The 23116-nt window shown below is 45.0% G+C and overlaps 2 protein-coding genes across 4 annotated transcripts in view; both read right to left on the reverse strand.

The window, feature by feature from the left end:
• The window catches only part of LOC128172377 (uncharacterized), a 51600-nt gene that overhangs the window by 20279 nt on the left and 8205 nt on the right, over positions 1-23116 (reverse strand). The window contains exons 3-5 of one of the 3 annotated variants that reach the window (XM_052838171.1): positions 21484-21597; positions 1100-1366; positions 814-947 (exon numbers count right to left, since the gene is read on the reverse strand). In XM_052838171.1, the coding sequence (XP_052694131.1) occupies positions 814-947; positions 1100-1121 (156 nt within the window). In that variant the 5' untranslated portion in view covers positions 1122-1366; positions 21484-21597. Of the gene's footprint in view, positions 1-813; positions 948-1099; positions 1367-2761; positions 2924-21483; positions 21598-23116 lie in introns of those variants that run through there. The other 2 variants (XM_052838184.1, XM_052838179.1) reach the window with 2 other exon arrangements.
• Positions 3020-22249, reverse strand: LOC128193130 (serine-rich adhesin for platelets-like). The gene is made up of 23 exons (XM_052866402.1): positions 22237-22249; positions 19340-20071; positions 18875-19213; positions 17975-18520; positions 17561-17830; positions 16343-17134; positions 14048-16219; positions 13589-13921; positions 13266-13462; positions 12671-13169; positions 11771-12544; positions 11294-11626; positions 10598-11170; positions 10184-10471; positions 9275-10015; positions 9044-9175; positions 7829-8944; positions 7133-7705; positions 6674-7006; positions 5810-6550; positions 4364-5710; positions 3324-4243; positions 3020-3085 (listed from the first exon to the last, which is right to left on the reverse strand). Exons 1-23 carry the CDS (start codon positions 22247-22249, stop codon positions 3020-3022), a joined length of 13830 nt encoding a protein of 4609 aa, XP_052722362.1.

Consider the following 23116-nt stretch of genomic DNA (forward strand, 5'->3'; position numbering starts at 1 on the left):
ATATTTTGCACACACTATATATTATATGTATATCTTACAATTCGAAGTTGCATTTTATATATCAATCTCATTTTTTTTTAAATTTAATTTAAGAATGACCTTCCTAGTTTTGTGAAAGGGATATACTACTTTTTTAAAGACTTAATATATACATTGTTCGTTTCACAACTGCCCATAATAAGATACATGTATATCTATTTATATTAATTCCTAAAGTTGGTCTTTTTCTTATATCATACTCAATTGTGTAAAAAATTGAATTACTTTGGATGCAGATTAGTTGATATCAATAATTGTTTTTTTGAAATGATTTCTTACTATTGTCTTTACAATTTTAACTTGGATTCATATTGCTTGTGTAATAATTATTTCACACTAATGCAAGGTGTAACAGCAAACCACACAATCTTATACCCTGTGGGGAAAATTCATTTGACAGAAATCACTTTTAAACTTGATAAACTTAATTAAAGGTGCAATTATGATTCAGCTCATGAATAACATCTAATAAGGTCACTGTATCCTAACAAATGTACTACTGTGGAATCATTAGAACTTTAGGTGGCTCAATTTTGGTGGTATTTGTGGGTAGCCGGGTCTCTCCATGAATTTACATACTCAACGAAAGATCTATCTTTGTTTCTGAAACTGAAAACCGACGCATCCATAAATTACTCCCCCCCCCCCCCCACACACACACACACAAATAAGCAAAAAACCAAAAATTCAAGAAAATTGGCCTCAATAAATTAAAATGATTCCACTAAGTAAATTAAGCTCACATAAAAGATGTAATGCTTAGTCTGTACGTACAAATACTCTGTTGGATATCTGGCAGTTACACGTGAATCCCACAGGGTTCTCCACAACAGCGACCAGAGCATCATCCCCACCCCTGCCCTTTTCATCATTGGCCACACCCCCAAACGGAAGTAGCGCGGTGGACTCTGTAACACATTGTAACATGAGAAAGATGAAGACTAAGAGAGATGAAGTGTAAAGATTGTAACTAAACACATTACAATATTTTTCAGTTATTCAGTGTTGCATAAACTTAAATAGAACGATAGATTGGCCCCTGGTACCCGGCCTTACTGACCTGCTGCAGGGAGAGTGGTCATTAAAGTTGTCAAATCCGCAGTGACTCTGGATCCAGTGGTTGATGTGGTGATTCCTGATGTCAATGTTGTGCCAGGGGTCGATGTGGTGGTGAAACTGGTGGTTACCCCAGGGGTCACTGTAGTGGTGTCGCTGGTGGTGACCCCAGGGGTCAATATAGTGGTGTCACTTGTAGTGAGCTTGGATGTTGTTGCGTCTGTTTTGGTAGTTTCAGAGTAAGATGTGGTGGTACTGCTTTCAGTGGTTCCTGCATAATGTTATTTTTATGTATTTGTTAAATCCTAGGGTCAACAAATTAGGACAAAAGGGAAAATGCAAAAGAATGTGAATATATAAGGAAAGGAAATGTACCCTGGTTAAAGAAATGCATGGTTGAGAAGGTTTTTTGTATTGCATACACTTTTCAGTCCAGACCTTGGAAAAAATTAACCATGCTCTATGTCTAATTTTTAGGACACCATATTTCATTAAAAAAAAAAGAGCATCTTCAGACAACAAGAAGAGATAGTAAGGATAATAATAAAAATATCCCTCCAATATGAACTAGATTACAACAATGCTAGAAATGGTCTGAACTTAAATATTACATCAAGCATGACCAATGCCATTTAAAAAAAAAAAATTGGAGGGAGGGGGATGTGTTTTTAATCAATTTCTCTATGTAATCATTGCAGCAGGTGAATGTTAAGTAGTTCCGACTTCTACACTCATGATCTATGTAAAATGGTTTTCTGAAAAAGTAAGATGTGCCCAAACCCAAACCTTGTTACTCACTAGAAATTAATAGAAATAAAAGATAACCTGCGATAAACAAAATCAAAATAAACCAAATCAAATAATAAAATAAACTTTTTATTTCTCTAATCTTATACCAGCTGCAGGTCTGCAGCTCTTGGTAAAAAAAAATTCGGATGGATGACATCAGGTCATCCTGTAGCTCCCAGTCTGAAAAAAATTTGAATGGACGACCTGAGGTTGTCCATCCAATTTTTTTTTCAGACCCAGAGCTACAGACCTGCAGCTAATCTTATACCAAGGATGCCATTTAGTATCTTTTCAGTACAGATATTTACTAAAGGGACAAAATATTATATAATACAATTTCGAGTATAGTTTACAACAATACCTCGGATACTGAAATATTTCTTTGAAAAAGAGTCGGGTACGTTAGTTATAGCAAGCTGGTCTTATTAAATGCTTCAAAAATAAAGAGAGAAAATATGATTAACATCAAATCAGCAATGTTCATATATAATTGATATTCATTTGATAAGTTATCTTAAAAAATTCTTTGATTTTCATATATATGTGATTTACTGCACAGATGTTGCAATGCAGTGCCTAAGTGAAACTATTTCATACCAATCTCAATCACAAAGTGAACGATTTCAATCTAGAAAATTAACATTTGCAAATTCAATGAAAGAGGTAAAATTGTAAAAAGACATATTTCATAGCCAGACATATATTTCATGCTGTGAGCAAATTCTAGACTAACATATGCCCAATAAATTTCAGGTCAAACTGTAAAAATATAAACAATATATGACTTAGGTTTATGAATAATTCTTGTTGGTTTAAATTTATGAACTTTTTATATGAATGAAAAATCCTGCGGACTTTTTCAGCATTCTATAAGTACCTAAGATAACTGTGGTACTAGCTTGTGCCATGGTAGTTATCAGGCCAGCAGTGGTAGTCTCACTAGTGGACGACTCCGTGCTGCCTACTGTGGTGGTTGTTGCATCTGGCACAATAGTTGAAGTGAGTACAGAGGTGGATGTGCTAGCCTCACTTGTAGTACTTTCAGCGGTGGTATCTGTAGCTGTTGTGCTTGTGGCTTCAGTAGCGCTTGAGGAACTTACTTCATTTGCAGTACTACTTTGTGCACCGGTGGTTGTCAGATCAGTAGTGGTTGTCTCGGTAATGGACGACTCCATGCTACCTTCTTTTGTGGTGGTTGCATCTGGCACAGAAGTTGACGAAGTCAGTCCAGAGGTGGATGTGCTAGCCTCACTTGAAGTAGTTTCAGTTGTTGTTATTGTGGCGACTGTAGCTGTTGTTTTTGTGGCATCAGTAGCGCTCGTTGTACTTGCTTCAGTTGCGGTACTGCTTTGTGCACCAGTGGTAGTCAGGCCAGCAGTGGTAGTCTTGCTAGTGGAAGACTCCGTGCTGCCTACTGTGGTGGTGGTTGCGTCTGGCACAGAAGTTGAAGAAGTGAGTCCAGTGGTGAATGTGCTAGGCTCATTTGTAGCAATTTCAGCTGTTGTTGTTGTTGCGACTGCAGGTGTTGTGCTTGTGGCTTCACTAGTGCTCGTTGTAGTTGCTTTAGTTGCGGCAGTGCTTTGTACATCGGTAGTGTCTATGCCTGCAGTAGTAGTTTCACTCGTGGACGACTCTGTGCTGTCTGGTGTGAATGTGGTTGCGTCTGGCTCAGAAGTTGAAGAGGTGATTCCAGAGGCGGATGTGCTAGCCTCAATTGTAGTAGTTTCAGCTGTTGTTGTGGTGACTGCTTTTGTTCGGTTAGTGGCCTCAGTTGTGTTTGTGGTACTTGGTTCAGTTGCAGTACTGCTTTGTTCACCAGTGATTGTCTTGCCAGCAGTGGAAGTCTCGCTAGTGGACGACTTTGTGCTACCTTCTGTGGTGGTGGTTGCGTCTGGCACAGAAGTTGAGGTGAGTACAGAGGTGGATGTGCTAGCCTCACTTGTAGTAGTTTCAGCGGTTGTTGTTGTATCTTCTGTAGCTGTTGTATTTGTGGCTTCAGTAGCGCTCGTAATACTTGCTTTAATCGTAGTACTGCTTTGTGCACCGGTAGTATTCAGGCCAGCAGTGATAGTCTCACCAGTGGACAACTCTGGGCTGCCTGTTCTGTTGGTGGTTGCGTCTGGCACAGACGTTGAAGACGTGAGTCCAGTGGTGAATGTGATAGCCTCACTTGTAGCAATTTCAGCTGTTGTTGTTTTGGAGACTGTAGGTGTTGGGCTTGTGGCCTCAGTAGCGCTCGTTGTAGTTGCTTCAGTTGCGGTAGTACTTTGTACATTGGTAGGGTGCATGACAGCAGCAGTAGTCTCGCTGGTAGAGGACTCAGTGTTGCCTATTGTGGTGGTGGTAGCGTCTAGCAGATCTAGAGTAGTTGAAGAAGTGAGTGCAGAGGCGGATGTGCTAGCCTCACTTGTATTAGTTTCAGCTGTTGTTGTGGCGACTGCAGCTGTTGTGCTTGTGGCCTCAGTAGTGTTCGTGGTACTTGCTTTAGTTGCAGTACTGCTTTGTTCAGCAGTTGTTGTCTTGCCAGTAATGGTAGTCTCGCTAGTGGACAACTCCGTGCTACCCTCTGTGGTGGTGGATGCGTCTGGAACATTAGTTGAAGTGAGTCCAGAGACGGATGTGCTAGCATTAGTTATTGTAGTTTCAGCGGTTGTTGTTGTGGCTTCTGTATCTGTTGTATTTGTGGTTTCACTAGCGGTCGTAATACTTGCTTCAATCGTAGTACTGCTTTGTGCACCGGTAGTGTTCACGCCAGCAGTGGTAGTCTCACCAGTGAACGACTCTGTGCTGCCTGCTGTGTGGGTGGTTGCGCCTGGCACAGAAGTTGAAGAAGTAAGTCCAGTGGTGAATGTGCTAGCCTCACTTGTAGCAATTTCAGCTGTTGTTGTTGTGGCGACTGCATCTGTTGGGCCTGTGGCCTCAGTAGTGTTCGGGGTACTTGCTTCAGTTGCAGTACTGCTTTGTTCAGCAGTTGTTGTCTTGCCAGCAATGGTAGTCTTGCTAGTGGATGACTCTGTGCTACCCTCTCTGGTGGTGGTTGAGTCTGGCACATTAGTTGAAGTGAGTCCAGAGGTGGATGTGCTAACCTCATTTGTAGTAGTTTCAGTTGTTGTTGTTGTGGCTTCTGTATCTGTTGTGTTTGTGGTTTCAGTAGTGCTCGTAATACTTGCTTCAGTTGCGGTACTGCTTTTGGCACCGGTAGTATTCAGGCCAGCAGTGGTAGTCTCACTAGTGGACGACTCTGTGCTGCTTGCTGTGTTGGTGGTTGCGTCTGGCACAGAAGTTGAAGACGTGAGTCCATTGGTGAATGTGCTAGCCTCACTTGAAGAACTTTTAGCTGTTGTTGTTTTGGAGACTGTAGGTGTTGGGCTTGTGGCCTCAGTAGTGTGTGTGGTACTTGCTTCAGTTGCAGTACTGCTTTGTTCAGCAGTTGTTGTCTTGCCAGCAATGGTAGTCTCGCTAGTGGGCGACTCCGTGCTACCCTCTGTGGTGGTGGTTGCGACTAGCACATTAGTTGAAGTGAATACAGAGGTGGATGTGGATGTGCTAGCCTCACTTGTAGTAGTTTCAGCGGTTGTTGTTGTGGCTTCTATAGCTGTTGTTTTTGTGGCCTCAGTAGCGTTCGTAATACTTGCTTCAAGCGTAGTACTGCTTTGTGCACCGGTAGTATTCAGGCCAGCAGTGGTAGTCTCACCAGTGGACGACTCTGTGCTGCCTGCTGTGTTGGTGGTTGTGTCTGGCACAGAAGTTGAAGAAGTGAGCCCAGAGGTGAATGTGCTAGCCTCACTTGTAGCAATTTCAGCTGTTGTTGTTGTGGCTTCTGTAGCTGTTGTTTTTGTGGCCTCAGTAGCGTTCGTAATACTTGCTTCAAGCGTAGTACTGCTTTGTGCACCGGTAGTATTCAGGCCAGCAGTGGTAGTCTCACCAGTGGACGACTCTGTGCTGCCTGCTGTGTTGGTGGATGCGTCTGGCACAGAAGTTGAAGAAGTGAGCCCAAAGGTGAATGTGCTAGCCTCACTTGTAGCAATTTCAGCTGTTGTTGTTGTGGCGACTGCATCTGTTGGGCTTGTTGGTTCAGTAGTGTTCGTGGTACTTGCTTCAGTTGCAGTACGGCTTTGTTCAGCAGTTGTTGTCTTGCCAGCAATGGTAGTCTCGCTAGTGGACGACTCTGTGCTACCCTCTGTGGTGGTGGTTGTGACTGGCACATTAGTTGAAGTTAGTACAGAAGTGGATGTGCTAGCCTCACTTGTAGTAGTTTCAGCGGTTGTTGTTGTGGCTTCTGTAGCTGTTGTGTTTGTGACTTCAGTAGTACTCATAATACTTGCGTCAGTTGTGGTACTGCTTTGTGCATCGGTAGTATTCAGGCCAGTAGTGGTAATCTCACCAGTGGACGACTCTGTGCTGCCTGCTGTATTGGTGGATGCGTCTGGCACAGGAGTTGAAGAAGTTAGTCCAGTGGTGAATGTGCTAGCCTCACTGGTAGCAATTTCAGCTGTTGTTGTTTTGGAGACTGAAGGTGTTGGGCTTGTGGCCTCAGTAGCGCTCGTTGTAGTTGCTCCAGTTGCGGTAGTGCTTTGTACATTAGTAGGGTGCATGCCAGCAGTAGTAGTCTCGCTGGTAGAGGACTCAGTGTTGCCTATTGTGGTGGTGGTAGTGTCTAGCAGATCTAGAGTAGTTGAAGAAGTGAGTGCAGAGGCGGATGTGCTAGCCTCACTTGTATTAGTTTCAGCTGTTGTTGTTGTGGCGACTGCAGCTGATGTGCTTGTGGCCTCAGTAGTGTTCGTGGTACTTGCTTCAGTTGCAGTACTGCTTTGTTCAGCAGTTGTTGTCTTGCCAGTAATGGTAGTCTCACTAGTGGACAACTCCGTGCTACCCTCTGTGGTGGTGGATGCGTCTGGCACATTAGTTGAAGTGAGTCCAGAGACGGATGTGCTAGCGTCTGTTATTGTAGTTTCAGCGGTTGTTGTTGTGGCTTCTGTATCTGTTGTATTTGTGGTTTCACTAGCGGTCGTAATACTTGCTTCAATCGTAGTACTGCTTTGTGCACCGGTAGTGTTCACGCCAGCAGTGGTAGTCTCACCAGTGAACGACTCTGTGCTGCCTGCTGTGTGGGTGTTTGTGCCTGGCACAGAAGTTGAAGAAGTGAGTGCAGAGGCGGATGTGCTAGCCTCACTTGTATTAGTTTCAGCTGTTGTTGTTGTGGCGACTGCATCTGTTGGGCTTGTGGGCTCAGTAGTGTTCGTGGTACTTGCTTCAGTTGCAGTACTGCTTTGTTCAGCAGTTGTTGTCTTGCCAGTAATGGTAGTCTCGCTAGTGGACGACTCCGTGCCACCCTCTGTGGTGGTGGATGCGTCTGGCACATTAGTTGAAGTGAGTCCAGAGACGGATGTGCTAGCCTCAGTTATTGTAGTTTCAGCGGTTGTTGTTGTGACTTCTGTATCTGTTGTATTTGTGATTTCACTAGCGGTCGTAATACTTGCTTCAATCGAAGTACTGCTTTGTGCACTGGTAGTGTTCACGCCAGTAGTGGTAGTCTTACCAGTGAATGACTCTGTGCTGCCTGCTGTGTTGGTGGTTGCACCTGGCACAGAAGTTGAAGAAGTTAGTCCAGTGGTGAATGTGCTAGCCTCACTTGTAGCAATTTCAGCTGTTGTTGTTTTGGAGACTGAAGGTGTTGGGCTTGTGGCCTCAGTAGCGCTCGTTGTAGTTGCTTCAGTTGCGGTAGTGCTTTGTACATTGGTAGGGTGCATGACAGCAGCAGTAGTCTCGCTGGTAGAGGACTCAGTGTTGCCTATTGTGGTGGTGGTAGTGTCTAGCAGATCTAGAGTAGTTGAAGAAGTGAGTGCAGAGGCGGATGTGCTAGCCTCACTTGTATTAGTTTCAGCTGTTGTTGTTGTGGCGACTGCAGCTGATGTGCTTGTGGCCTCAGTAGTGTTCGTGGTACTTGCTTTAGTTGCAGTACTGCTTTGTTCAGCAGTTGTTGTCTTGCCAGTAATGGTAGTCTCGCTAGTGGACAACTCCGTGCTACCCTCTGTGGTGGTGGATGCGTCTGGAACATAAGTTGAAGTGAGTCCAGAGACGGATGTGCTAGCATTAGTTATTGTAGTTTCAGCGGTTGTTGTTGTGGCTTCTGTATCTGTTGTATTTGTGGTTTCACTAGCGGTCGTAATACTTGCTTCAATCGTAGTACTGCTTTGTGCACCGGTAGTGTTCACGCCAGCAGTGGTAGTCTCACCAGTGAACGACTCTGTGCTGCCTGCTGTGTGAGTGGTTGCGCCTGGCACAGAAGTTGAAGAAGTAAGTCCAGTGGTGAATGTGCTAGCCTCACTTGTAGCAATTTCAGCTGTTGTTGTTGTGGCGACTGCATCTGTTGGGCCTGTGGCCTCAGTAGTGTTCGGGGTACTTGCTTCAGTTGCAGTACTGCTTTGTTCAGCAGTTGTTGTCTTGCCAGCAATGGTAGTCTTGCTAGTGGATGACTCTGTGCTACCCTCTCTGGTGGTGGTTGAGTCTGGCACATTAGTTGAAGTGAGTCCAGAGGTGGATGTGCTAACCTCATTTGTAGTAGTTTCAGTTGTTGTTGTTGTGGCTTCTGTATCTGTTGTGTTTGTGGTTTCAGTAGTGCTCGTAATACTTGCTTCAGTTGCGGTACTGCTTTTGGCACCGGTAGTATTCAGGCCAGCAGTGGTAGTCTCACTAGTGGACGACTCTGTGCTGCACGCTGTGTTGGTGGTTGCGTCTGGCACAGAAGTTGAAGACGTGAGTCCATTGGTGAATGTGCTAGCCTCACTTGAAGAACTTTTAGCTGTTGTTGTTTTGGAGACTGTAGGTGTTGGGCTTGTGGCCTCAGTAGTGTGTGTGGTACTTGCTTCAGTTGCAGTACTGCTTTGTTCAGCAGTTGTTGTCTTGCCAGCAATGGTAGTCTCGCTAGTGGGCGACTCCGTGCTACCCTCTGTGGTGGTGGTTGCGACTAGCACATTAGTTGAAGTGAATACAGAGGTGGATGTGGATGTGCTAGCCTCACTTGTAGTAGTTTCAGCGGTTGTTGTTGTGGCTTCTATAGCTGTTGTTTTTGTGGCCTCAGTAGCGTTCGTAATACTTGCTTCAAGCGTAGTACTGCTTTGTGCACCGGTAGTATTCAGGCCAGCAGTGGTAGTCTCACCAGTGGACGACTCTGTGCTGCCTGCTGTGTTGGTGGTTGTGTCTAGCACAGAAGTTGAAGAAGTGAGCCCAGAGGTGAATGTGCTAGCCTCACTTGTAGCAATTTCAGCTGTTGTTGTTGTGGCTTCTGTAGCTGTTGTTTTTGTGGCCTCAGTAGCGTTCGTAATACTTGCTTCAAGCGTAGTACTGCTTTGTGCACCGGTAGTATTCAGGCCAGCAGTGGTAGTCTCACCAGTGGACGACTCTGTGCTGCCTGCTGTGTTGGTGGATGCGTCTGGCACAGAAGTTGAAGAAGTGAGCCCAAAGGTGAATGTGCTAGCCTCACTTGTAGCAATTTCAGCTGTTGTTGTTGTGGCGACTGCATCTGTTGGGCTTGTGGGTTCAGTAGTGTTCGTGGTACTTGCTTCAGTTGCAGTACGGCTTTGTTCAGCAGTTGTTGTCTTGCCAGCAATGGTAGTCTCGCTAGTGGACGACTCCGTGCTACCCTCTGTGGTGGTGGTTGTGACTGGCACATTAGTTGAAGTTAGTACAGAAGTGGATGTGCTAGCCTCACTTGTAGTAGTTTCAGCGGTTGTTGTTGTGGCTTCTGTAGCTGTTGTGTTTGTGACTTCAGTAGTACTCATAATACTTGCGTCAGTTGTGGTACTGCTTTGTGCATCGGTAGTATTCAGGCCAGTAGTGGTAATCTCACCAGTGGACGACTCTGTGCTGCCTGCTGTGTTGGTGGATGCGTCTGGCACAGGAGTTGAAGAAGTTAGTCCAGTGGTGAATGTGCTAGCCTCACTGGTAGCAATTTCAGCTGTTGTTGTTTTGGAGACTGAAGGTGTTGGGCTTGTGGCCTCAGTAGCGCTCGTTGTAGTTGCTCCAGTTGCGGTAGTGCTTTGTACATTAGTAGGGTGCATGCCAGCAGTAGTAGTCTCGCTGGTAGAGGACTCAGTGTTGCCTATTGTGGTGGTGGTAGTGTCTAGCAGATCTAGAGTAGTTGAAGAAGTGAGTGCAGAGGCGGATGTGCTAGCCTCACTTGTATTAGTTTCAGCTGTTGTTGTTGTGGCGACTGCAGCTGATGTGCTTGTGGCCTCAGTAGTGTTCGTGGTACTTGCTTCAGTTGCAGTACTGTTTTGTTCAGCAGTTGTTGTCTTGCCAGTAATGGTAGTCTCACTAGTGGACAACTCCGTGCTACCCTCTGTGGTGGTGGATGCGTCTGGCACATTAGTTGAAGTGAGTCCAGAGACGGATGTGCTAGCGTCTGTTATTGTAGTTTCAGCGGTTGTTGTTGTGGCGTCTGTATCTGTTGTATTTGTGGTTTCACTAGCGGTCGTAATACTTGCTTCAATCGTAGTACTGCTTTGTGCACCGGTAGTGTTCACGCCAGCAGTGGTAGTCTCACCAGTGAACGACTCTGTGCTGCCTGCTGTGTGGGTGTTTGAGCCTGGCACAGAAGTTGAAGAAGTGAGTGCAGAGGCGGATGTGCTAGCCTCACTTGTATTAGTTTCAGCTGTTGTTGTTGTGGCGACTGCATCTGTTGGGCTTGTGGGCTCAGTAGTGTTCGTGGTACTTGCTTCAGTTGCAGTACTGCTTTGTTCAGCAGTTGTTGTCTTGCCAGTAATGGTAGTCTCGCTAGTGGACGACTCCGTGCCACCCTCTGTGGTGGTGGATGCGTCTGGCACATTAGTTGAAGTGAGTCCAGAGACGGATGTGCTAGCCTCAGTTATTGTAGTTTCAGCGGTTGTTGTTGTGGCTTCTGTATCTGTTGTATTTGTGATTTCACTAGCGGTCGTAATACTTGCTTCAATCGAAGTACTGCTTTGTGCACTGGTAGTGTTCACGCCAGTAGTGGTAGTCTTACCAGTGAATGACTCTGTGCTGCCTGCTGTGTTGGTGGTTGCACCTGGCACAGAAGTTGAAGAAGTTAGTCCAGTGGTGAATGTGCTAGCCTCACTTGTAGCAATTTCAGCTGTTGTTGTTTTGGAGTCTGAAGGTGTTGGGCTTGTGGCCTCAGTAGCGCTCGTTGTAGTTGCTTCAGTTGCGGTAGTGCTTTGTACATTGGTAGGGTGCATGCCAGCAGTAGTAGTCTCGCTGGTAGAGGACTCAGTGTTGCCTATTGTGGTGGTGGTAGTGTCTAGCAGATCTAGAGTAGTTGAAGAAGTGAGTGCAGAGGCGGATGTGCTAGCCTCACTTGTATTAGTTTCAGCTGTTGTTGTTGTGGCGACTGCAGCTGATGTGCTTGTGGCCTCAGTAGTGTTCGCGGTACTTGCTTCAGTTGCAGTACTGCTTTGTTCAGCAGTTGTTGTCTTGCCAGTAATGGTAGTCTCACTAGTGGACAACTCCGTGCTGCCCTCTGTGGTGGTGGATGCGTCTGGCACATTAGTTGAAGTGAGTCCAGAGACGGATGTGCTAGCCTCAGTTATTGTAGTTTCAGCGGTTGTTGTTGTGGCTTCTGTATCTGTTGTATTTGTGGTTTCACTAGCGGTCGTAATACTTGCTTCAATCGTAGTACTGCTTTGTGCACCGGTAGTGTTCACGCCAGCAGTGGTAGTCTCACCAGTGAACGACTCCGTGCTGCCTGCTGTGTGGGTGTTTGTGCCTGGCACAGAAGTTGAAGAAGTGAGTGCAGAGGCGGATGTGCTAGCCTCACTTGTATTAGTTTCAGCTGTTGTTGTTGTGGCGACTGCATCTGTTGGGCTTATGGGCTCAGTAGTGTTCGTGGAACTTGCTTCAGTTGCAGTACTGCTTTGTTCAGCAGTTGTTGTCTTGCCAGTAATGGTAGTCTCGCTAGTGGACGACTCCGTGCCACCCTCTGTGGTGGTGGATGCGTCTGGCACATTAGTTGAAGTGAGTCCAGAGACGGATGTGCTAGCCTCAGTTATTGTAGTTTCAGCGGTTGTTGTTGTGGCTTCTGTATCTGTTGTATTTGTGATTTCACTAGCGGTCGTAATACTTGCTTCAATCGAAGTACTGCTTTGTGCACTGGTAGTGTTCACGCCAGTAGTGGTAGTCTTACCAGTGAATGACTCTGTGCTGCCTGCTGTGTTGGTGGTTGCACCTGGCACAGAAGTTGAAGAAGTTAGTCCAGTGGTGAATGTGCTAGCCTCACTTGTAGCAATTTCAGCTGTTGTTGTTGTGGCGACTGCATCTGTTTGGCTTGTAGCCTCAGTATTGTTCGTGATACTTGCTTCAGTTGCAGTACTGCTTTGTTCAGCAGTTGTTGTCTTGCCATCAATGGTAGTCTTGCTAGTGGACGACTCTGTGCTACCTTCTGTGGTGGTGGTTGCGTCTGGCACATTAGTTGAAGTGAGTCCAGAGGATGGTGTGATAACCTCTTTTGTAGTAGTTTCAGTGGTTGTTGTTGTGGCTTCTGTATCTGTTGTGTTTGTGGTTTCAGTAGTGCTCGTAATACTTGCTTCAATCGTAGTACTGCTTTGTGCACCGGTAGTGTTCACGCCAGCAGTGGTAGTCTCACCAGTGAACGACTCTGTGCTGCCTGCTGTGTGGGTGTTTGAGCCTGGCACAGAAGTTGAAGAAGTGAGTGCATAGGCGGATGTGCTAGCCTCACTTGTATTAGTTTCAGCTGTTGTTGTTGTGGCGACTGCATCTGTTGGGCTTGTGGGCTCAGTAGTGTTCGTGGTACTTGCTTCAGTTGCAGTACTGCTTTGTTCAGCAGTTGTTGTCTTGACAGTAATGGTAGTCTCGCTAGTGGACGACTCCGTGCCACCCTCTGTGGTGGTGGATGCGTCTGGCACATTAGTTGAAGTGAGTCCAGAGACGGATGTGCTAGCGTCAGTTATTGTAGTTTCAGCGGTTGTTGTTGTGGCTTCTGTATCTGTTGTATTTGTGATTTCACTAGCGGTCGTAATACTTGCTTCAATCGAAGTACTGCTTTGTACACTGGTAGTGTTCACGCCAGTAGTGGTAGTCTTACCAGTGAACGACTCTGTGCTGCCTGTTGTGTTGGTGGTTGCACCTGGCACAGAAGTTGAAGAAGTTAGTCCAGTGGTGAATGTGCTAGCCTCACTTGTAGCAATTTCAGCTGTTGTTGTTGTGGCGACTGCATCTGTTTGGCTTGTGGCCTCAGTAGTGTTCGTGATACTTGCTTCAGTTGCAGTACTGCTTTGTTCAGCAGTTGTTGTCTTGCCATCAATGGTAGTCTTGCTAGTGGACGACTCTGTGCTACCTTCTGTGGTGGTGGTTGCGTCTGGCACATTAGTTGAAGTGAGTCCAGAGACGGATGTGCTAGCCTCAGTTATTGTAGTTTCAGCGGTTGTTGTTGTGGCCTCTGTATCTGTTGTATTTGTGGTTTCACTAGCGGTCGTAATACTTGCTTCAATCGTAGTACTGCTTTGTGCACCGGTAGTGTTCACGCCAGCAGTGGTAGTCTCACCAGTGAACGACTCTGTGCTGCCTGCTGTGTGGGTGTTTGTGCCTGGCACAGAAGTTGAAGAAGTGAGTGCAGAGGCGGATGTGCTAGCCTCACTTGTATTAGTTTCAGCTGTTGTTGTTGTGGCGACTGCAGCTGATGTGCTTGTGGCCTCAGTAGTGTTCGTGGTACTTGCTTCAGTTGCAGAACTGCTTTGTTCAGCAGTTGTTGTCTTGCCAGTAATGGTAGTCTCGCTAGTGGACAACTCCGAGCTACCCTCTGTGGTGGTGGATGTGTCTGGCACATTAGTTGAAGTGAGTCCAGAGACGGATGTGCTAGCCTCAGTTATTGTAGTTTCAGCGGTTGTTGTTGTGGCTTCTGTATCTGTTGTATTTGTGGTTTCACTAGCGGTCGTAATACTTGCTTCAATCGTAGTACTGCTTTGTGCACCGGTAGTGTTCACGCCAGCAGTGGTAGTCTCACCAGTGAACGACTCTGTGCTGCCTGCTGTGTGGGTGTTTGTGCCTGGCACAGAAGTTGAAGAAGTGAGTGCAGAGGCGGATGTGCTAGCCTCACTTGTATTAGTTTCAGCTGTTGTTGTTGTGGCGACTGCATCTGTTGGGCTTGTGGGCTCAGTAGTGTTCGTGATACTTGCTTCAGTTGCAGTACTGCTTTGTTCAGCAGTTGTTGTCTTGCCAGTAATGGTAGTCTCGCTAGTGGACGACTCTGTGCCACCCTCTGTGGTGGTGGATGCGTCTGGCACATTAGTTGACGTGAGTCCAGAGACGGATGTGCTAGCCTCAGTTATTGTAGCTTCAGCGGTTGTTGTTGTGGCTTCTATATCTGTTGTATTTGTGATTTCACTAGCGGTCGTAATACTTGCTTCAATCGTAGTACTGCTTTGTGCACTGGTAGTGTTCACGCCAGTAGTGGTAGTCTCACCAGTGAACGACTCTGTGCTGCCTGCTGTGTTGGTGGTTGCACCTGGCACAGAAGTTGAAGAAGTTAGTCCAGTGGTGAATGTGCTAGCCTCACTTGTAGCAATTTCAGCTGTTGTTGTTGTGGCGACTGCATCTGTTTGGCTTGTGGCCTCAGTAGTGTTCGTGATACTTGCTTCAGTTGCAGTACTGCTTTGTTCAGCAGTTGTCTTGCCATCAATGGTAGTCTTGCTAGTGGACGACTCTGTGCTACCTTCTGTCGTGGTGGTTGCGTCTGGCACATTAGTTGAAGTTAGTACAGAGGATGGTGTGATACCCTCTTTTGTAGTAGTTTCAGTGGTTGTTGTTGTGGCTTCTGTAGCTGTTGTGTTTGTGGTTTCAGTAGTGCTCGTAATACGTGCTTCAAGCGTAGTACTGCTTTGTGCACCGGTAGTATTCAGGCCAGCAGTGGTAGTCTCACCAGTGGACGACTCTGTGCTGCCTGCTGTGTTGGTGATTGCGTCTGGCACAGAAGTTGAAGACGTGAGTCCAGTGGTGACTGTGCTAGCCTCACTTGAAGAACTTTTAGCTGTTGTTGTTTTGGAGACTGTAGGTGTTGTGCTTGTGGCCTCAGTAGTGTTCGTGGTACTTGCTTCAGTTGCAGTATTGCTTTGTTCAGCAGTTGTTGTCTTGCCATCAATGGTAGTCTCGCTAGTGGGCGACTCCGTGCTACCCTCTGTGGTGGTGGATGCGACTGGCACATTAGTTGAAGTGAGTACAGAGGTTGATGTGGATGTGCTAGCCTCATTTGTAGTGGTTTTTGTGGTTGTTGTTGTGGCTTCTTTAGCTGTTGTATTTGTGGCCTCAGTAGCGTTTGTAATACTTGCTTCAAGCGTAGTACTGCTTTGTGCACCGGTAGTATTCAGGCCAGCAATGGTAGTCTCAGCAGTGGACGACTCCGTGCTGCCTGCTGTGGTGGTGGTTGCGTATGGCACAGAAGTTGAAGAAGTGAGCCCAGAGGTGAATGTGCTAGCCTCACTTGTAGCAATTTCAGCTGTTGTTGTTGTGGCGACTGCATGTGTTGGGCCTGTGGGTTTAGTAGTGTTCGTGGTACTTGCTTCAGTTGCAGTACTGCTTTGTTCAGCAGTTGTTGTCTTGCCATCAATGGTAGTTTCGCTAGTGGATGACTTTGTGCTAGCCTCTGTGGTGGTGGTTGTGACTGGCACATTAGTTGAAGTTAGTACAGAGGTGGATGTGCTAGCCTCACTTGTAGTAGTTTCAGCGGTTGTTGTTGTGGCTTCTGTAGCTGTTGTGTTTGTGACTTCAGTAGTACTCGTAATACTTGCTTCAGTTGCGGTACTGTTTTGTGCATCGGTAGTATTCAGGCCAGTAGTGGTAATCTTACCAGTGGACGACTCTGTGCTGCCTGCTGTATTGGTGGATGCGTTTGGCACAGGAGTTGAAGAAGTGAGTCCAGTGGTGAATGTGCTAGACTCACTGGTAGCAATTTCAGCTGTTGTTGTTTTGGAGACTGTAGGTGTTGGGCTTGTGGCCTCAGTAGTGTGTGTGGTACTTGCTTCAGTTGCAGTACTGCTTTGTTCAGCAGTTGTTGTCTTGCCAGTAATGGTAGTCTCACTAGTGGACAACTCCGTGCTACCCTCTGTGGTGGTTGATGCGTCTGGCACATTAGTTGAAGTGAGTCCAGAGACGGATGTGCTAGCCTCAGTTATTGTAGTTTCAGCGGTTGTTGTTGTGGCTTCTGTATCTGTTGTATTTGTGGTTTCACTAGCGGTCGTAATACTTGCTTCAATCGTAGTACTGCTTTGTGCACCGGTAGTGTTCACGCCAGCAGTGGTAGTCTCACCAGTGAACGACTCTGTGCTGCCTGCTGTGTGGGTGTTTGTGCCTGGCACAGAAGTTGAAGAAGTGAGTGCAGAGGCGGATGTGCTAGCCTCACTTGTATTAGTTTCAGCTGTTGTTGTTGTGGCGACTGCATCTGTTGGGCTTGTGGCCTCAGTGTTCGTGGTACTTGCTTCAGTTGCAGTACTGCTTTGTTCAGCAGTTGTTGTCTTGCCAGTAATGGTAGTCTCGCTAGTGGAAGACTCTGTGCTACCCTCTGTGGTGGTGGATGCGACTGGCAGATAAGCTGACGTGAGTCCAGAGACGGATGTGCTAGCCTCAGTTGTAGTAGTTTCAGCGGTTGTTGTTGTGGCTTCTGTAGCTGTTGTATTTTTGGTTTCACTAGCGGTCGTAATACTTGCTTCAATCGTAGTACTGCTTTGTGCACCGATAGTGTTCACGCCATCAGTGGTAGTCTCACCAGTGGACGACTCTGTACCGCCTGCTGTGTTGGTGGTTGCGCCTGGCACAGAAGTTAAAGAAGTAAGTCCAGTGGTGAATGTGCTAGCCTCACTTGTAGCAATTTCAGCTGTTGTTGTTGTGGCGACTGCATCTGTTTGGCTTGTGGCCTCAGTAGTGTTCGTGGTACTTGCTTCAGTTTCAGTACTGCTTTGTTCAGCAGTTGTTGTCTTGCCATCAATGGTAGTCTTGCTTGTGGACGACTCTGTGCTACCCTCTGTGGTGGTGGTTTCGTCTGGCACATTAGTTGAAGTGAGTCCAGAGGTGGATGTGCTAGCCTCATTTGTAGTAGTTTGAGTGGTTGTTGTTGTGGCTTCTGTAGCTGTTGTGTTTGTGGTTTCAGTACTGCTCGTGGTACTTGCTTCAGTTGCGGTACTGCTTTGTGCACCAGTAGTATTCAGGCCAGCAGTGGTAATCCCACCAGTGGACGACTCTGTGTTGCCTGCTGTGTTGGTGGTTGCGTCTGGCACAGGATTTGAAGAAGTGAGTCCAGTGGTGAATGTGCTAGCCTCACTTTTGGCAATTTCAGCTGTTGTTGTTGTGGCAACTGCATCTGTTGGGCTTGTGGCCTCAGTAGCGCTCGTTGTAGTTGCTTCAGTTGCGGTAGTGCTTTGTACATTGGTAGGGTGCATGCCAGCAGTAGTAGTCTCGCTGGTAGAGGACTCAGTGTTGCCTTTTGTGGTGGTGGTAGTGTCTAGCAGATCTAGAGTAGTTGAAGAAGTGAGTGCAGAGGCGGATGTGCTAGCCTCACTTGTATTAGTTTCAGCTGTTGTTGTTGTGGCGACTGCAGCTGATGTGCTTGTGGCCTCAGTAGTGTTCGTGGTACTTGCTTCAGTTGCAGTACTGTTTTGTTCAGCAGTTGTTGTCTTGCCAGTAATAATAGTCTCACTAGTGGACAACTCCGTGCTACCCTCTGTGGTGGTGGATGCGTCTGGCACATTAGTTGAAGTGAGTCCAGAGACGGATGTGCTAGCGTCAGTTATTGTAGTTTCAGCGGTTGTTGTTGTGGCTTCTGTATCTGTTGTATTTGTGGTTTCACTAGCGGTCGTAATACTTGCTTCAATCGTAGTACTGCTTTGTGCACCGGTAGTGTTCACGCCAGCAGTGGTAGTCTCACCAGTGAACGACTCTGTGCTGCCTGCTGTGTGGGTGTTTGTGCCTGGCACAGAAGTTGAAGAAGTGAGTGCAGAGGCGGATGTGCTAGCCTCACTTGTATTAGTTTCAGCTGTTGTTGTTGTGGCGACTGCATCTGTTGGGCTTGTGGCCTCAGTAGTGTTCGTGGTACTTGATTCAGTTGCAGTACTGCTTTGTTCAGCAGTTGTTGTCTTGCCAGCAATGGTAGTCTCGCTAGTGGAAGACTCCGTGCTACCCTCTCTGGTGGTGGATGCGACTGGCGGATTAGTTGACGTGAGTCCAGAGACGGATGTGCTAGCCTCAGTTATTGTAGTTTCAGTGGTTGTTGTTGTGGCTTCTGTAGCTGTTGTATTTTTGGTTTCACTAGCGGTCGTAATACTTGCTTCAATCGTAGTACTGCTTTGTGCACCGATAGTGTTCACGCCATCAGTGGTAGTCTCACCAGTGGACGACTCTGTGCCGCCTGCTGTGTTGGTGGTTGCGCCTGGCACCGAAGATAAAGAAGTAAGTCCAGTGGTGAATGTGCTAGCCTCACTTGTAGCAATTTCAGCTGTTGTTGTTTTGGAGACTGTAAGTGTTAGGCTTGTGGCCTCAGTAGTGTTCGTGGTACTTGCTTCAGCTGCAGTACTGCTTTGTTCAGCAGTTGTTGTCTTGCCATCAATGGTAGTCTCGCTAGTGGACGACGCTGTGCTACCGTCTGTGGTGGTGGTTGCGTCTGGCACATTTGTTGAAGTGAGTCCAGAGGTGGATGTGCTAACCTCATTTTTAGAAGTTTCAGTGGTTGTTGTTGTGGCTTCTGTAGCTGTTGTGTTTGTTGTTTCAGTAGTGCTCGTAATACTTGCTTCAGTTGCGGTACTGCTTTGTGCACCGGTAGTATTTAGGCCAGCAGTGGTAGTCTCACTAGTGGACGACTCTGTGCTGCCTGCTGTGTTGATGGTTGCGTCTGGCACAGAAGTTGAAGAAGTGAGTCCAGTGGTGAATGTGCTAGCCTCACTTGTAGAAATTATAGTTGTTATAATTTTGGTGACTGTAGGTGTTGGGCTTGTGGCTTTAGTAGTGTTTGTGGTACTTGCTTCAGTTGCAGTACTACTTTGTTCAGCAGTTGTTGTCTTGCCAGCAATGGTAGTCTCGCTAGTTGGCGATTCCGTTCTACCCTCTGTGGTGGTTGTTGCGACTGGCACATTAGTTGAAGTGAATACAGAGGTAGATGTGTATGTGCTAGCCTCACTTGTAGTAGTTTCAGTGGTTGTTGTTGTGGCTTCTGTAGCTGTTGTATTTGTGGCCTCAGTAGCAATCGTAATACTTGCTTCAGTTCCGGTACTGCTTTGTGCACCGGTTGTATTCAGGCCAGCAATGGTAGTGTCACCAGTGGACGACTCTGTGCTGACTGATGTGTTGGTGGTTGCGTCTGGCACAGAAGTTGAAGAAGTGAGTCCAGTGGTGAATGTGCTAGCCTCACTTGTAGCAATTTCAGCTGTTGTTGTTTTGGAGACTGTAGGTGTTAGGCTTGTGGCCTCAGTAGTGTTTGTGGTACTTGCTTTAGTTGCAGTACTGCTTTGTTCAGCAGTTGTTGTCTTGCCAGCAATGGTAGTCTCGCTAGTGGACAACTCCGTACTATCCTCTGTGGTGGTGGATGCGTCTGGCACATTAGTTGAAGTTAGTCCATCTGTTGTATTTGTGGTTTCAATAGCGGTCGTAATACTTGCTTTAATCGAGGTACTGCTTTGTGCACCGGTAGTGTTCACGCCAGCAGTGGTAGTCTTACTTGTTGACGACTCTGTACTGCCTGCTGTGTTGGTGGTTGCGCCTTGCACAGAAGTTGAAGAAGTGAGTCCAGTGGTGAATGTGCTAGACTCACTTGTAGCAATTTCAGCTGTTGTTGTTGTGGCGACTGCATCTGTTGGGCTTGTGGCCTCAGTAGTGTTTGTGGTACTTGCTTCAGTTGCAGTACTTCTTTGTTCAGCAGTTGTTGTCTTGCTATCAATGGTCGTCTTGCTAGTGGACGACTCTGTGCTACCCTCTCTGGTGGTGGTTGCGTCTGGCACATTAGTTGAAGTGGGTGTAGAGGTGGATGTGGTAACCTCATTTGTAGTAGTTTCAGTGGTTGTTGTTATGGCTTCTGTAGCTGTTGTGTTTGTGGTTTCAGTAGTGCTCGTAATACTTGCTTCAAGCGTAGTACTACTCTGTGCACCGGTAGTATTCAGGCCAGCAGTGGTAGTCTCGCTAGTGGAAGACTCCGTGCTGCCTGCTGTGTTGGTGGATGCGTCTGGCACAGTAGTTAAAGAAATGAGTCCAGTGGTGGATGTGCTAGCCTCACTTGTTGTACTTTCAGCTGTTGTTGTTGTGGTATCTGCAGCTGTTGTGCTTGTGGCCTCAGTAGCGCTCGTGGAACTTGCTTCAGTTGTGGTACTGCTATGTGCACCGGTGGTTGTCAGGCCAGCAGTGGTAGTCTCGCTAGTGGAAGACTCCGTGCTGCCTACTGTGGTGGTGGTTGCGTCTGGCACAGTAGTTGAAGAAGTGATTTTAGAGGTGGATGCTGTATCGTTTTTTGTTGTTTCGGCTGTTGTATGAATGTTTATATAACTTTCTGAATTATCAATATTTAAGGCATGCAAGTAATTGCATTTTTGCATATACTTGGGTAAAGTTGATAAAAAATATGATAAGTTTTGCTTTAAAATAATAATTTGCATGTTTAGTTAATGATTTATATGTTAAAGTTTGATAGCAATTGTTGATATCGTTTGTTCAAACCAAATTAAATTTCTATTATATTACTTGGAACGAATTATATTACATTAAATTGATAAGAGATGACTTGATACTGTGTAAGTTTTTTGCACTCGTAAACATTTGATGTTTTCATGTCAATTTGTATATAAATATCAAACTCTTTGCCAAATAAATAGTAGATGGCAATGCATTCATGTCATGAATATTTTAACAAATCAGCAAGCATGTTCACGAAGCTAGCATAGGACTATGGTGTGTCCTAAATACATCTTAGGGTATGTCTTAGTCTTACGTCTGTTTCTCGAAGCTCTCCTAAATTTAGGAAACGCCAACTTTTTCCTAACTTTAAGACATCACTTACCTTGTCTTTGGGGGATATAGTGAATGCTGTGAAGATTTTTCTTAAGACCGGTAGAATAAAACAATACTTTCTACAGTTCTAGCATTCCGACAAACCTTAAATTCCTAATCCGGAAAGGGGGGGGGGGTTCATTCATTCTATCAAACAAAATTAAGTGGAGAGGGACCTGACAAATTACATATTTTTTCGCAAATATTGTCTTTAGCATATTAAAATTATTTTTGACCTATTTTGAACATCTTCATTGTATACTGAGTTACATTAATTGTTTTGATTACTTTTGGAAAGTATTCAAATGTCAATGTCAAATGTTATTAGACAAGTAGGTTAAAGGATTGACAACTCGATGATTTCTCGAAGTTCACCAGTGTAGGATACACATTTCTACACTATAAATGCATTCAAAAAATTTAAGATGACACATAATCAAACATCATAGAAGCTTAAGAGTTTAATTGCACATGGAAGATAGGCGTGTACCAACTATTCAACTAATTTCACTATCTGCTAATAAACTCTGAAATATCAGTGTCTTTAAAAGAGTTACAAATAAATGCTATGAATTTCTTAAAAAAAAAACTTACGTCTGGAGCTTGTAGAGATGTATGCATCCGTCGTTGTCAAAGTATTTGAGATTGTAGTTATACTTTCTGTAGAGCTAGCCAAGCTGCGGTCCGTAGAAATAACAGTGGTAAAAACTAAAATCAAAAGACGATAATTCTGTAACGCACGTTGATAAGAACATCTTTAAATTAAAGCAGGTTTACATATACAAAATTGAAGTCTATGAATATCTTTTTTTGGATTCACTTTTATATTTACTGCATAGAGAATTTGCTGTATTGAATTGAACTTTTTTATATTCCGTTATTACAGAAAAAAATATACATGAACTGATTTCAATTTGAATTACATACATGTATATTATGAATAATTATAATAAGTTATCCAAAATCGAACGGCAACTTAATTACCCTAATATATCTGACCAGTGTCATGCCGATACGTGACTCATTACAATGATATTCCATTCATGATTAACATTATTCCCGCATCATGACAAAAATTACAGATAAAATCACGTTTTTTTAGCAACAAAATAGAAATCAGCAGAAAACGAAGCGATCAAATTTTAAACGACCCTTTCTATATCAAATCAGTTTTGTTCCAAAAAAAAAAGACCAACGCTAGGGACGTGATAGAGCAGATCTAATATTGAGAGTATCCACGTTAACGGATCAATTTTTATTGTTAGGGATGTTTAAGCAAGATAAAATGAAACTTGAAAAATTATTTTTTTTTCGAATAGAATAGGAATTAATGTGTTCATAACATACATCCAGATAACATGAACGCAATGCAGACCTTTATCACAAAACCTTGTTATAATTGAGTTACATGGTTTTATGATTGTTCATTTATTTGAAATTGCCAGACCACTTTTGCATTTCCAGCAGACGTAATTATACATGTAATTTCTACATAACAGTTTTCGATATGGTTTAATAGTTCTAGATAGATAACAATTATTTTCTTGTCTTTTAGTGAACGAGATTTTCGCATGAAATTTATAAGCAGAAACTCTGTCTAATAACTACCTTTTCTTTGTTTGCAGGAATTATTCAATAAAAAATTCTTAGACTATTTTTATGTTTTCTAAAGTTTAAACTTGTTTTACACTTCATTTAGCACTCTATGTCGGAAAGAGTAAACTTCAAACAAGATTGATTGGAATCTAGGTGATAATTTTTTGGTGTATATTAGATCATTCTAAAACGACGTGCTCTTGTGCTGACAAAACCTAGGCAGCATGCCGTCGCACTACACGACTTCGACAATCCGCCATCACCGTAAAATAACATCGCACAACATGCCATGGTGCTGACACAACTTCGGAAAAGATGCCGTTGCGATAACGACACTTCAACAAAAATGTTGGTGCTAAAACAACTTTATATATTGAATTGTCTTGACAACACGTCTTTGCGCTAGCGCGACCTCGATACCATGCCATGGCAGAAACAAAACTTTACACAACACACCGTCGCTGGGTCAAATTTTTCAAAACAAGCTGTAGCGCAAGCACGACTTCGACATCACGCTATGGTACTGAGACAACTTCGCTTAACGCCGTTGAACTAATCCAATTTCAGACTGTCGTCTGTAGACGTTTATGAGTGGTGGGCCTTTGCAGAAGTAATTTTAAACACCAAATTT

The sequence above is a fragment of the Crassostrea angulata genome, chromosome 1 (assembly GCF_025612915.1).
Source record: "Crassostrea angulata isolate pt1a10 chromosome 1, ASM2561291v2, whole genome shotgun sequence".
In the NCBI taxonomy this organism is placed as follows: Eukaryota; Metazoa; Mollusca; class Bivalvia; order Ostreida; family Ostreidae; genus Magallana; species Magallana angulata.

Bases quoted from the DNA above. Each gene is read 5' to 3' on its own strand.
- LOC128193130 (XM_052866402.1), bottom strand. The intron at 11,627-11,770 runs GTACTGCAACTG...CTTCTGTGCCAG, and splicing joins AACAACTGCTGAACAAAGCA to GCACAAACACCCACACAGCA. The intron at 10,472-10,597 runs GTACCACGAACA...CTTCTGTGCCAG, and splicing joins CAGTACTGCAACTGAAGCAA to GCTCAAACACCCACACAGCA.